The 13379-nt window shown below is 51.7% G+C and overlaps 1 protein-coding gene across 1 annotated transcript in view; it reads right to left on the bottom strand.

The window, feature by feature from the left end:
- Nucleotides 1-13379, bottom strand: part of LOC133347374 (acylglycerol kinase, mitochondrial-like) — a 16261-nt gene extending 2882 nt beyond the window's left edge. Inside the window, exons 1-11 of the mRNA XM_061559624.1 lie at nt 13228-13379; nt 10897-10936; nt 9561-9640; nt 8476-8551; nt 7326-7418; nt 6660-6692; nt 5304-5398; nt 3935-4004; nt 3039-3118; nt 2610-2667; nt 1287-1440 (exon numbers count right to left, since the gene is read on the bottom strand). Of these exons, the coding sequence (XP_061415608.1) occupies nt 1287-1440; nt 2610-2667; nt 3039-3118; nt 3935-4004; nt 5304-5398; nt 6660-6692; nt 7326-7418; nt 8476-8551; nt 9561-9640; nt 10897-10936; nt 13228-13328 (880 nt within the window). The 5' untranslated portion in view covers nt 13329-13379. The remainder of the gene's footprint in view (nt 1-1286; nt 1441-2609; nt 2668-3038; nt 3119-3934; nt 4005-5303; nt 5399-6659; nt 6693-7325; nt 7419-8475; nt 8552-9560; nt 9641-10896; nt 10937-13227) is intronic.

The following is a 13379-nucleotide window of genomic DNA, read 5'->3' as shown; positions in this document are numbered from 1 at the left end:
TTCTTGGTTCTTTCGGTAAAGTCACGTAGAAGGGAAGTAATAAAATAATAAAAATAAAACATAATAAAATAATTCTCACGACGTTTCGGCTACAACGCAAGCAGCCGTCTTCAGGTGAAGAATGAGACACTATCAAGCTAGGCGCTTATATATACGCTGAGTTGGAGGTGCAAGAAGAGCGCCTTAACAAAAAGAATGTGCATATGAAGAGGAATTTAGCATATTCATGGGAAATGCGTAGGAGGTGGGCGGGGGGGTTTCAAAGTCATATTATGCCCATGCATTATGCAGGATCAGAAGCACCAAGGGAGGGTGCAGGGAGTAGCATTAACAAAGGAAAGGAATGTTAATAGTATGTAGCTGCAGTTACTAAACAACCACGTAGAAAACTAAAGTATAAACTACATAAAAAACTAAAGTATAAACTGCATAGCACCATCAGTATACTTACTATACTCTACAATAAGCTGAGTTACTCACAGCAAGTAATACATTACAATTCTACGTCGTAAAAATTATATAATATGCTTCCATCTAAACTTTATTCTCTTACATCACACGAGCATACACCGTACTATATACTGCCATAGATAAACCCAACATTAAATTATATACTGTATTGCTATAAACCACCCTATACCTTATACATTTTAATATAACACTATGTATTATTCTACCCACCTTAATGTGTATCACACTGCTATATGTTTACTATACAATTACGATACTATATATTACTTTGTACATTGTATTAAGCATATAAATCATAATCAACGTTTTTGGGTTTAGATCGCGTTATTTATAAATGTGTCATTATCACGGACATAACTAACGTGAATCTGACGAAACGATTCACTGCCTTGGCAATTTGTCGTTTTCACCAAAATCGGACAAAGCGGAACATTTGACAACACGTAAATCCACGCTTCGTCATTATCAACAATGGTCAAATCGCCGCAGGGCGACGGCCTACGCCACAGTCTTGGTGTTAAGTGTGGTCTGGTGAAAAGGTAGGACGTGGGGGGGGGGGGTGGATGCAGAGTTATAACCGCTCACTGTGCTACACGTGAGCAACGCACGGCGTAGTGAATGTTGCGATGTAGCGAGTGTAGCGGCGTGACGAGTGTTGCGGTGTAGCGAGTGTGACGGTGTGGCAAGTGTCGCGGCCTCGCGAGTGTCGCGACTGTGGCGAGTGTAGCGGTGTAGCGAGTGTAGCGAGTGTGGCGGTGTAGCGAGTGTTGCGGTGTGGCGAGTGTGGCGGTGTCCGGGGGTGTGGGGGAGCCCACCTGGCACTTTACTCTCCTGCAGTCGAAGGAATCTGTTGTAGATTCTCCTCCACAGGGAGGCCCGTGGCACTGGGCCGGGGCTTTCCTCCACATACTCGGGCCTCTCCGCTGGCTCTGCGTACGACAGGAGGGCATGGCGGCTCGGAGGCCACTCCTGAAAGGGAAGCGTACAAAGACAAAGATCCCCCGTGTAGCCCCAACAGACGGCCGAGGCAAGTGCCGCTGTCGAGCAGCACCGATGTAAGGCCGGCAGGGTGCACTAGGGGGTGGGGGTTGCCAGCACCACGTCCAATCACTTTTGTCTCTCCCAGTGCAAATGCTTGCACACCACAGCAGGTACCTGTTTAAGGCTGAGTCGACCTAGGACCTCGCACACCAAACACACGTGAATGTACCCGTGGTGAAAGAGCAAGCTTTTTTTTTTATGTAAATTAAGGCTCGTGACAAAACTGCACACTTGAATGCGAATTTTCACAACGTTCTCAATCAGCTGCTTTGACACGGATCGGACGGTTGGACGCTGACGAGTCACAGGGAAGGAAACTGAACAGCGCACCAAGAAGCGTGGAGGAGGTGCAACGCTTGGAATCTCACCGACGCAGAGGAACGCACGGATTGGAGAACGTACGCGGGCTAAAGACACCGAACCGACGTCAACTAAAACTTGGCGCACTTGGCCGGTGGTTGAGACGAATGGCAGTGGCAGCAAGAGGGGGCGGGGGGGGGGGGGCACGCCCGCAACGTACGTCCACCGTCGAGATGAAACCAACTAAACTTTTTTTATTTTACCACGTAGCTCTTATTCAAAAGTAACCTGGCCACAAGTGATAGCTCAATGAAAGTGGCTTATGACGTGGAAATTTACAGCAACCAAATACTCTGAACGCGTGTTGTTGATTCTAAATGCGGAGGGGAAAAACCGGAGCACCCTAGAGAAAAATCCAAGCGACCACGGGGAGAGAGAGAGAACACGCAAACTCCAAATATACAGCAGGCTCCAGGGGGTCGGGATCAAACCGACAACCTCCTGTATCCCAGGCGAGGTAGTTAACATCTCGTCACCGTGGCAAGATGTTCACCACCTCGCGACAAAATCTGCTCGTGTGCAGGAGGCGGACGGATTGTTCCACCGCAAGAACGCGAGGGATTGCGACAGCCTGAAGAAGGCCTCCAGCAATTCTTGTTGCTCTTCTTGTTTGTACCGCTTGCCTCCCCGCGCGTTGTGACTGTGCTCATAACGCCGCGCATAAAACAGCCACAAGCCACACGACGCTAAGGATTGTGACGGAATGAGTCGCTGAGTGACGACCACCGGGTACGTACCTGGAAGGTGCTCAATAAGTAGGAGGCCACCTTCTTCAAGGGGCCAAGGTACCAGTACCTGCACAACAACAACAGGTATGAGCGTACTCCGTTACTAGAAGATCACAGCTGTCAAACCAGACGGTTGTGGGTGCGGTACTGCGAGGGATCTTCTCCGCTAAATCGGAGGTGCGAGGAAGAGACGACAAAATTTCGATTTAAAGCTTTCGTGACTGCAGGGATTCATCTTCTTGGTTCTTTCGGTAAAGTCACGTAGAAGGGAAATAATAAAATAATAAAAATAAAACAGCATAAAATAATTCTCACGACGTTTCGGCCACAACGCAAGCAGCCGTCCTCAGGTGAAGAACAGGTCTGTCGGGAAGACTTCTACGTGACTTTACCAAAAGAACCAAGAAGAAGAGATGACAAACTGAGGATCCTGGGTACCTGGGGGCGCTGGCCTGGGCGTCTCGGTAGTTGCCCCAGCGCAGCTCCGACAGGGCATACACTGGCTTCCCCTCGACGCCCTGCGCACGGAGCAAGGCGCACGCAACGTTGCGTTTCACAAGTCATATTTAAAAATACTTTTAAAAAAACACGCTTTTATTAAATGTACCGTACGAGTAATGGCAGAACTCCACGACTCGGGGAAGTGGCCCCGAGGCTTGCCATAACGTAAGGGGCCGTGGTGATTTACAGCCAACGTGAGTTGAGCGTGGACAGTTAGAGCCAAGGCGAAACATAACATATAAAAAAGATGGTTTAAAAATCTAAATATATATTTTTAATGATAAAATATAGTATTGTCAACAAGTATGACATAAGTATATGAAGTTTGCAGTCGATACCACATTGGGAAGTGGGTTAAAATTGAGTTACAAGATTTGAGGATACGACAACGACAACAACAGACAGAGTGAGTTAAATAAAAGCGTTTAAAAAAAAAACACGGTCACGTGGCGCTTGCCGCCCGGCCACCGATCGGTACTGTGCAGGATCTCGTGGAAATGTTTTTGAGCGACGATCAAAGATCCGTCCCGTTCACAGCGGTCAACCGGACACGGGAGACAACGTTGGTGAGCGCGCGCACCATGTCACGTCTCGATCGACGGAAAGTTGCGCGCCGAGTAAACATTCGGATCACATCCCCCCGCAGGGCCCCGTGCTTTTAATCGGAGAAAAATATAAACCACGGATGCTCGTCGCAAAGGGCCAAACAGCGGTGCGAGCAGTTCAAGTGGACCCTTTGCCTCGTGATAAGACACCAAGAATACAATCGGAACACAAACTGGAGGTTAGGGGGGGGAAATAATTTAAATAGAACAAAAAACAGGCGCCCTTACCACGACCTGAAGGACATCGACGGGAACCGTGCTCCCCCTGACGATGGCGAGCGCAGCGCTGGTGATTCTCCTGCGCACACGCACGCCGCACGGCACGCGCTCGCTCGTATTCTGACACAAGAGTGGCACCGCTTCAAGCAATGTCCATGTTTTATTTTTTTGCACAAGTCACAACAGAAACCACTCGCCTGCGCGCTGCACACGTCGCTCGGCCCAGTGGTAGTGTGCCCGCCGCTTGTTGCGGACGTTCGCGGTTCGAATCCAGCGGCCGCCCTGATTATTAGCGGGGCGGACGGCGTTAAAAATCCCGTTAAGCCATTCGTGTTTGTAGGCCGTCGCGTGCCGGCGTCAGGGTCCAATTTGCCAAATTCGAACATTTACCCACGAATGACTCGATTTAAATCGACGTAGAAATCATCATCCCTCGCCGCGAAAACTCGGCAGGACCCCTCCTGAACAGGTCACGAGAGCTCAGCGAGACTTTCCCGGACAGGCAAGCGCACCGTGACGTTCAGCGCACCGGGGGCGAGTGTGCGAGTGTGTGAGCGAGTGTGTGTGCGAGTGTGTGAGCGAGTGTGTGAGTATGTGTGAGTGAGTGTGTGAGTGAGTATGTGTGTGAGTGTGTGAGTATGTGTGAGTGAGTGTGTGAGTATGTGTGTGAGTGTGTGTGAGTGTGTGAGTATGTGTGTGTGCAAGTGAGTGTGCGAGTGAGTGTGCAAGTGTGTGAGCGAGTGTGTGTGCGAGTGTGTGAGCGAGTGTGTGAGCGAGTGTGTGAGCGAGTGTGTGAGTGTGTGTGAGTGAGTGTGTGAGTGAGTGTGTGAGTGAGCGTGTGTGTGAGTGAGTGTGTGAGTGAGTATGTGTGTGAGTGTGTGAGTATGTGTGTGTGCAAGTGAGTGTGCGAGTGAGTGTGTGAGTGAGTGTGCGAGTGTGTGAGCGAGTGTGCGAGTGTGTGTGTGCAAGTGAGTGTGCGAGTGAGTGTGTGAGCGAGTGTGCGAGTGAGTGTGCGAGTGTGAGTGTGTGAGTGAGTGTGCGAGTGTGCAAGTGTGCCAGTGAGTGTGCGAGTGTGCCAGTGAGTGCGAGTGTGTGAGTGAGTGAGTGTGTGTGAGTGTGCGAGTGAGTGTGCGAGTGAGTGAGTGTGTGAGTGAGTGTGTGAGTGTGTGAGTGAGTGCGCGAGTGAGTGTGTGTAAGTGTGTGTGTGCCACGCAACGGTGTGACCATGGTGACGACGGTGTGACCCAGAGCTACGTCGTCGTCCCGCGGCAGCGGCGGCGTCCATCGCGGGGGCCCAGCACGCACACGCGGGGGGGGGGGGGGGGGGGTGGGGGGGGGGCCACCGTGTCTCGGTGTCTCGGTGCTGCTGCTCGCTCACCTGACCTGGTCCTCCTCCTGCAGGTTAACGATGCCGCCGACGGTGTTCACTTTGCCCAGCGGGATGATCCCGATGGGGATCTTACTGAAGTCGGCCTGACAAAGACAAAGACCACCCCCCCCCCTCGTATAACCTTCAACAGGCCGTTCATAATCAAGGTTTTAGGGTTAGATCGTGTCAGTGCGAATGTGTCGTAACCCTCCACCACCCGACACAGCCAGTAAGGGGTTTGTCACGTAAACAGCGCGCCAATGAGTTACTACTTAAGCCCACCGGTGTGTTGGAGAGTAAATCCACAACATTTACAATTTGAACAGCGTGACGTTTCGCTGGTAATTACATCCAGCAAATCGCCCAACGATGCGGGATGTAATTACCAGTAACGCGTCATTGTTGACGTGACAAACATTCCTGGTTGTGTCGGGTGCTGGAGGGATACGACAGATTCATCCTAACGCGATCTAACCCAAAAACATTTATTATGAATAATATTGGTCGCGAAAGCGTACCAAGTGTTAAATTAACAAACTGGTTTAACACGTAGTAGGCTTTCACGACCAATAGTGTCAATAGTGAATGTTTAATTGGGTCAGATCGCGTAAATATAAATGTGTCGTTAGCCCACCACCACCCTTACGAATTGGCCTGCGGGTGGCACAATCTAACCCCAAAAAAAACCTTTATTATGAACTTTAAAAGAGTGCTGGGGCAAGTGCTGTTAGCGAGCTCCTAGTTAGGTCGGCACGGCACACGATGTGGTTACTGGCCAGCTCCAAGCCTGGCTGCCTTTGTCTCCCCAGGGGCGATGTTTACACACAACACCAGGTACACATTTGAGAAAACGAATTTCATTGAAAAATAATTTCTTTAGAACTGCTTTTTGTGTTTAATTTGTTGTCCTTCCCCCGCACCTCCGATTACGACGGTTGGTGCAAAAGAACTTCAACGTGCATACATACAATGAGGCTGAGTGGACCTAGGAGAGGCCCAGGACCGGTACAAATAATCGTCACTGGTGTTGGCTGTGAGCGAGAATCAATACTCGGGTCACCGGGTTCGTAGCGCGGCAACACCGCCGCCTCGGAGAGGATGGCGCGTATCGGCGTTCGCCAATCCAACCCCGTTTAGTCTCCGAGGCCAATCGAGATCGGGCAAATTCTGGGCGGTGCGGTTACAGTCGCACCCAGATCGCTGCTCTCAAAACAAACACAGCTCCGTGCCTCGATGTTCTTGGCAATGCTAATTCCAGACTAATTCGGCGTTGGGAATGATAAACGTTGCTAGTGAATGATGAACGTTGCTAGTGAATGATGAACGTTGCTCCCGCACGGCGATGTTCTCAAACGGTCGACTCACCTCATCGTCTCTTCTCAGCATTCCCGTAACAACCTGAGCGCACACGGACAACGTCGTCCATCGCGGTTACAACCGCTTCACGCCAACGTCAATGCAGAGACACAGACCCAGCAGACAACGGTTCGCGCAGAAATAATCATTCACAGCCCCCTTTGTCAATCCACCCCTCAGTCAGTCGTGACCGTACTGCTGCAGGTTTGTGAACGGGGGGGGGGAGGGGGGGGCCCAGGACCGTTTCAGATATCACTTTCCAATGATGTCAGCCCTGGCCAGGATTCGAACTTAGGTTTGCCGGGTCCAACTGCTCAGTGCGCCACCGCTCCGACCAGCGCATTACTTAGTACCCGGCACTGGCAGTAGCGGCGGCAGAAGTTGGTTTTGGGGACGTTTCGAACGACGCCCCAGAGATCCACTGAACTGACAACATTCAGGGTGGCGAATCCATTCCAGCACCGTTCTTCTTGACACAGCCATGAATGGTAAGCACCTCTAGCCGCCAGAAGGGTAACGTGAACTCATCGTACATCCCGCACCTCCGATTAGCACGGTAGGCTACGTACAGTGCGAAAGAAGTTCAACACACGTACGTATAAAACACGCGCGAACCAACGATGTTGACCGTCACACAAGCAGGCCGTCCCCCCGCGTGCTTCGCCGCGGACTCACCTCGAGCAGAGTGCCGTTCCCTCCGGCCACCACGATGGCGTCGGTGCGGTCCAGCACCCCCAGCAGGTCCTGCGCCTGCCCCTCGTGGTCGGTCTGCGGGCGACAGGCCGACCCGTTACACCGCGCTCGCGCCAGCGTCGCGACGTGCTTATCAAACGCGGCAACTCTCGTTGTTGTCGTTGTCGTCGTCGTCGTCTCAAGAGCTCGGCCGGCAGCGTGGCCACCCCGCGCAGACAGCAGCGGTTCACGGCCGCTCTGCCAGTTTCCCTCTCGGCCAAGCCAGACGCAGAACGACCCCGGATGACCCCGATACAATTGCGGGCCGAGCATGGAAACGAGCGCGGGCAATCTGATTATTTAAGGGATCGTTTCGGCAAAAAACAACAGACGTATCACCGGCAATATGGATCGTTAAGCCACGTCCGTGGACGCCGACGAGCCCGGTGCCAGACGTCGGCAGCTCCTGCCACGGACTGCCGCACTGCGCGCCGCCAGAGGCCGCCTCAAGGTTCCCAATTCCCGTAACCGTAACAAGACGACGATCGTAGGTAAAAAAATTACCCGATTTATAATGCACACGAAGAAATTGTGCAGCAAGTCACAGATGAAAGTCATAAGTGTGGTTGCAGCGGCTGCACTACAATCGTTTTTAAAAACAGGCCAAGAATAGACTTGTGATAGAAATTGTACAAAAAAAAATTAACCAGATTTCGGAGTATGCACAAGTCCACGTGCCTACGGCCAAAGTGCCGGGACTGCACCTGATCTCGCCCGGTCGTGAAAGCCAAGCAGGTATTAGCCTGTATAGCACCTAGATGGGCCACCACGAACACGTAAAACAGGCGTTTTCGGGGCCTGTGTGGGTGTGAGAAGCAGCAAATTTAAATGTTTCCGACTTCTCAGCTCCGACATCTGTGCTCCCCACCTTCACGAATCCGCACTGAGCAGTGTGGTGAAATATGGTTAAGTGATGCCCCCCCCCTACCACGACAAACCACACGGCGTGGGGAAGCACTCATCCAGCAGTGGATCGACACCAAGGGCTATGCACGTAGACAACGTCTTCATGGCACTTGCCTGTCTGTGAATGTATTCAAGAGCCCACACGAGTCTAGACATTCTCACCCGCACACGTGCACATGCTCGTTACCTTGACCACGGTGACTTCAAATCCCGCCAAGTGAAGGATCGGGGCGGCGTTGAGGTCAAACAAGTTTTTTGCCTTCCTGGAAACAACCGCGGAGAACGGGCAGAACGTGCAAATCATCTCCACGGACGACTCTGAAGTGCCCGCCGTGACTTTTATTTTTCACCTATTTCACCCAGAGTAATCCTTTTATTTTTCACCTATTTCACCCAGAGTAATCCTTTTATTTTTCACCTATTTCACCCAGAGTAACCCTTAGCACACACACAGTGGGAGAAAAACGGCACGTGCGACCGTCACACCGCACGAGCACCGAGGTCCCCACGTTTATAAACTCGACGCACATCTACGCCTCTATTTAAGGAACGAAACAGGAGGATTTCTCAACTAATCTGGCTGTCCGCCTGATGAAGCTGGTTGTAATTACTGGCGAAACGTCGTACTCAGATTGTAAATGTTGTGGCTTGGCTCTCCAACACACCGATGTGCTTTACTAGTGACGAATCGGCACGTTCTGTTTACGTGACAAACCTTACTAGTTGGCTGTGTGGGATGGTGGCGGGTTCAACGACACATTTATATATTTATACGATCGAACTCAAATAACCTGTATTATGGATGTTATTGGTCGCGAAAGCCTCCTACGTGATAAATCCACGCGCAGCGATGGACGATTGGCGAAGGGGGCAGGGCTCTGAAAATGGAAGCCCTCAGTGAAGACTGCAGGCGGTGGATGTGTGATAGGCGGTGGATGTGTGATAGGCGGTGGATGTGTGATAGGCGGTGGACGTGTGATGGTCGTTGGGCACCCCATGCGGGATAGAGGTAACCTTCTATTTGCAAGAGAGTTGAGTCTTGCAAATGGGAATGTCCTCCTGGTCTCTGGTTCAACAAACTTTACTCTCTCTCTCTTCTCCCCATGTGTCTCTCTCTCTCTCTCTGCTGCTATTCCTATTTGCTTAACTGTGCTGTACTTTGCTTTATTTGCTTTGATTTTATAATGTCGGCGACCCAGATCACCCTTGCAAAATGAGCTCGATTGAACCCTCGCAGCTGGTTAAACAGCGTTCACTTTGAGTGCCGCTCACCCGTTGCTCGCTGCTGGATTCAGGAACACGGTGATGCGCTTCGGGGCGTCCGCCAGGAACAGCCGTTCATTTCCAAACACCTGGTGACAGGGCCAGAGAACGCAACACGATCAAACGCTCTACACGACGACTTACCAGACACTGGTGTGCACACGCTATTATTATTATTATTCACCTGCCGAGGTAGTGCTTGCGTGGGTGGCCACCGCCGATATCCGGCCACGGTTGTTAACATTAGCGACGAGCAATATCTTTCCGTTACATTAAGGTTGATGAGCACAGGTTCAAAGGCCCAATACGTCAGGCCGCTAGCGATAAACAGCGCGATTAGTTTCGATTTAAAGCTTTCGTGACTGCAGGGATTCATCTTCTTGGTTCTTACGGTAAAGTCACGTAGAAGGGAAATAACAAAATAATAAAAATAAAACATAATAAATTACAATTCTCACGACGTTTCGGCCACAACGCAAGCAGCCGTCCTCAGGTGAAGAACAGGTCTGTCGGAAAGACAGCGTCTGAATGAGAGCGTCTCATTCAGATGCTGTCTTTCCGACAGACCTGTTCTTAGCGCAATTAGTGTTGCAAAAACACGAGGGCCAGTCCATTTCTTCAACCGAGCAAGGCCATGATTGAGGTTTTGGGAAAAGAAAGACGACGGGAGGGAATTGTAAATTGGGGCGGCGAGCAGGAAGCAGCAGAAGGCGAGTGGCGTGAGTGGCGTGAGTGGCGCGAGTGGCGTGAGTGGCGTGAGTGGCCGAGTGGCGGGGGGCGACTGTGTCAGCGAGTTGACCTGCAGAATGGTGGCCGGTGTCGCAGTGCGGACCAGACGTCCGCGGGAGGAACAGCGGCCATGGCAGTAGCAATACAAGAGGGGTAAGGAGGCAATTGCCCATCGGGGAGTTACGTGACGAGACTGAATAAGTGCAGGATCATCAAAATGAACTCGTCTCTGTGCTCCCCTTCAATCACCACCGACCGGGGTGGTGAAGTATGGTCGCAGGACTCTGAACGACTGACATGACATGCCGAGGCCTTCGTGCAGCAGTGGATGTGGCAAAGGCTCCCCTCCGAACGCGATTTTTAATGCTTTAATGTTCAAAATGACAGTCGCATCCATCAGTCGTGAACACACTCTCACGTGAACACCCACCCACGTGAACACTCTCGCGTGAACACACACCCACGTGAACACACACCCACGTGAACACACCCTCACGTGAACACACACCCACGTGAACACACACATGTGAACACACACCCACGTGAACACCCACCCACGTGAACACACACCCTCGTGAACACACACCCACGTGAACACACACCCACGTGACCTTACCAAGGCTTCCTCGCATGCAGCTCTTCGCAAAAGGCTTGCTCTGAAACGAAAGATGACATGACAATGGAGATTAGAACTTAAATCACTGTTGTCGCTACGGCGCTGGTTATTAAACCAGGTGACAGCAGCACAAACGCAAGGAGCATCAACATCTCTCGAGGGCTACGTAACATACGGGGCCCATAGCTGTCATCCCACTCGGTTTACCCCGTATTCTTGTACAGGGAGATTGAGTTTTTCAGGTCCATACGGCTTACGGCCGTTTCAATGCGGGTCAAAAAATGTGTTTGTCTATTTGTTTGCGTTTCTCCCTTGTGATGTGAGTTTGTAGGATGAACGTTGAGAGTTGTAAGGGCACGGGGTGACCAATACGATCTCAATTTGTGTGTAATAAGGTAGGGCACTGATGAGGGGTTGACAGGTTTGAGTTCATAACAAGAGTGCAGCTTGTTGCTGGCCTGCTGGGCGTTTGGGGCATTTTGGGGTCCCGCGTTCAGCAGCCGCGACTAAGCTCAACAGTGGAAACCCATCGACATGGACACCACAACGCGGTTCTATACAACAACGCGGTTCTCCACCACCTGGTTCTCCACAACAACGCGGTTCTACACCACGTGGTTCTCCACAACAACGCGGTTCTACACAACAACGTGGTGTAGAACCACAACGTGGTTGTACATAACAACGCGGTTCTCCTCTGCTGCTGGTGCCCTTGTCTCTGGCTGCGTCCCGGGCTTGCGACCTCAATGAGAACCACTTTCGTTTCATTTCGCGTCATTCGTGATAATAGCGTCCCGCAAAAATGCTGCACGTTGATAATGATTAGAATGTGAGAACCGAATCGCACTACCAAGCAAATGAAAATGCTGCTCGCAAGCAAAATCTAAAACAAGCGTATTATAGTAATAGGTTTTTACCCTTTCAACTGGTACAAAAACCGACACCTTTATACAAGGGATCATGTTTGCAATAACCACAACACAAGCAGTCAAAATGCAAACAAAAAGAAACAACTCTGATAATGATATGCACTGTCCTTGAAGTTGATTGGTCCACAACCGAGACAGCTTTTCTTAGAGCCTAGTCTCCACTGGTGTTGGACCAGATGACGTTAAAGGCGTACAACTCAAAAACAGCGCACTATCAGAGTATTTAGAGCTCGGGGTAAGCATTTACACTATGAGACCTCCTTTACCAGTGGCAAAATATAGTAGTAGATTTTTACCCTGTTTGCATTTTGACTGCTTGTGTTGTGGTTATTGCAAACATGATGCCTTGTACAAAGGTGTCAGTTTTTGTACCAGTTGAAAGGGTTCAAACCTATTACTATAAATTACCACTGGTAAAGGAGGTCTCATAGTGTAAATAACAGGTGTATTAGTTAAATGGCATCAACACTAACACCCACCACAGAGTGATGGCAACGACCTTCAGCAACTCCTGTGCACTGCCCATGGCCGACTGTCTCCGCAATGAAACGTCAGAACCACATTCGTCAAGCGGACAGACGCCCGGCCATAGGAATGTGGAATTTCAACCACTGGGGGAATGCGATAACGAATGAAAGACAGCGGCCTGGAATCGATGACCTCCACCGTAAAAAGACAAAGATCCCCCGTGTAGCCTCTAACAGACTGTTGGGGCAAGTTGCTGTGGCACACGAGGGGGTGGGTGGCCACCACCACCGCCACCACCACCAGCACCACCAGCACCACCAGCACCACCACCACCAGCACCACCACCACCACCAGCACCACGCCCGACCGTCTTTGTCTCCCCCCAGCGGCGATGTTTGACTACGACCCGCACCGGATATTGTTTTTGAGGCCGAGTCAACCTAGGGGGGAGGCCGAGGTACCGGCTTCAGACAATCGCCACCGCTGTTGGTGGCCGTGAGCGGGAATCGAACTCGGGTCACCGGGGTTCGTAGCGCAGCGCGCTAACCACTGCGCCACCGCTCCCCTCCCCCATTCAATCACCAACAGTCGATTCGCACCCCGCGATTTCGCGGATCGATTCCTTTAACCGCATTGCGCGACTGGACACGAGATACCAGCCCATCGAGTGCCGAGTGGCACCTGCAGGGCTCTCCGCCTGCCCCCTTCAGCCAGCGCCATCTCAAGACGCCCGACGCAGACCCGCGGGATTCGTTCGCCCGGCAACGCAAATGCGGCCGCGGGCGATCCGAGAATCGGCAACGATTCCACTGCCGGCTTAATCGAATCTGGAATCGATTACCTGACCCCAGCAAATCCATCGGCTCAGGGAGTGCAAGAGGGGGGGGGGGTGCGCTGCCGCTGTGGGGAGGAGATTGGGGGGGGCGTGTCTCACTTGTGCCGCTTGTGAGCCCAGGTGGCCCCCCACACGCACAGGGCGCCCCCCGCGGTGCTCTTCTTCCAGTGGGTGCGGAGAGTGCGCAGCACGGACGCCATGGCGGCCCCAGACACACGTGGGGCGCGTGTGTAGGGAGCAAACCACGTGGG

Source organism: Lethenteron reissneri, chromosome 3 (assembly GCF_015708825.2).
Source record: "Lethenteron reissneri isolate LAM-NWPU_2019-01 chromosome 3, ASM1570882v1, whole genome shotgun sequence".
Classification (NCBI taxonomy): Eukaryota; Metazoa; Chordata; class Hyperoartia; order Petromyzontiformes; family Petromyzontidae; genus Lethenteron; species Lethenteron reissneri.
This window is presented reverse-complemented; position numbering and strand designations above follow the sequence as displayed.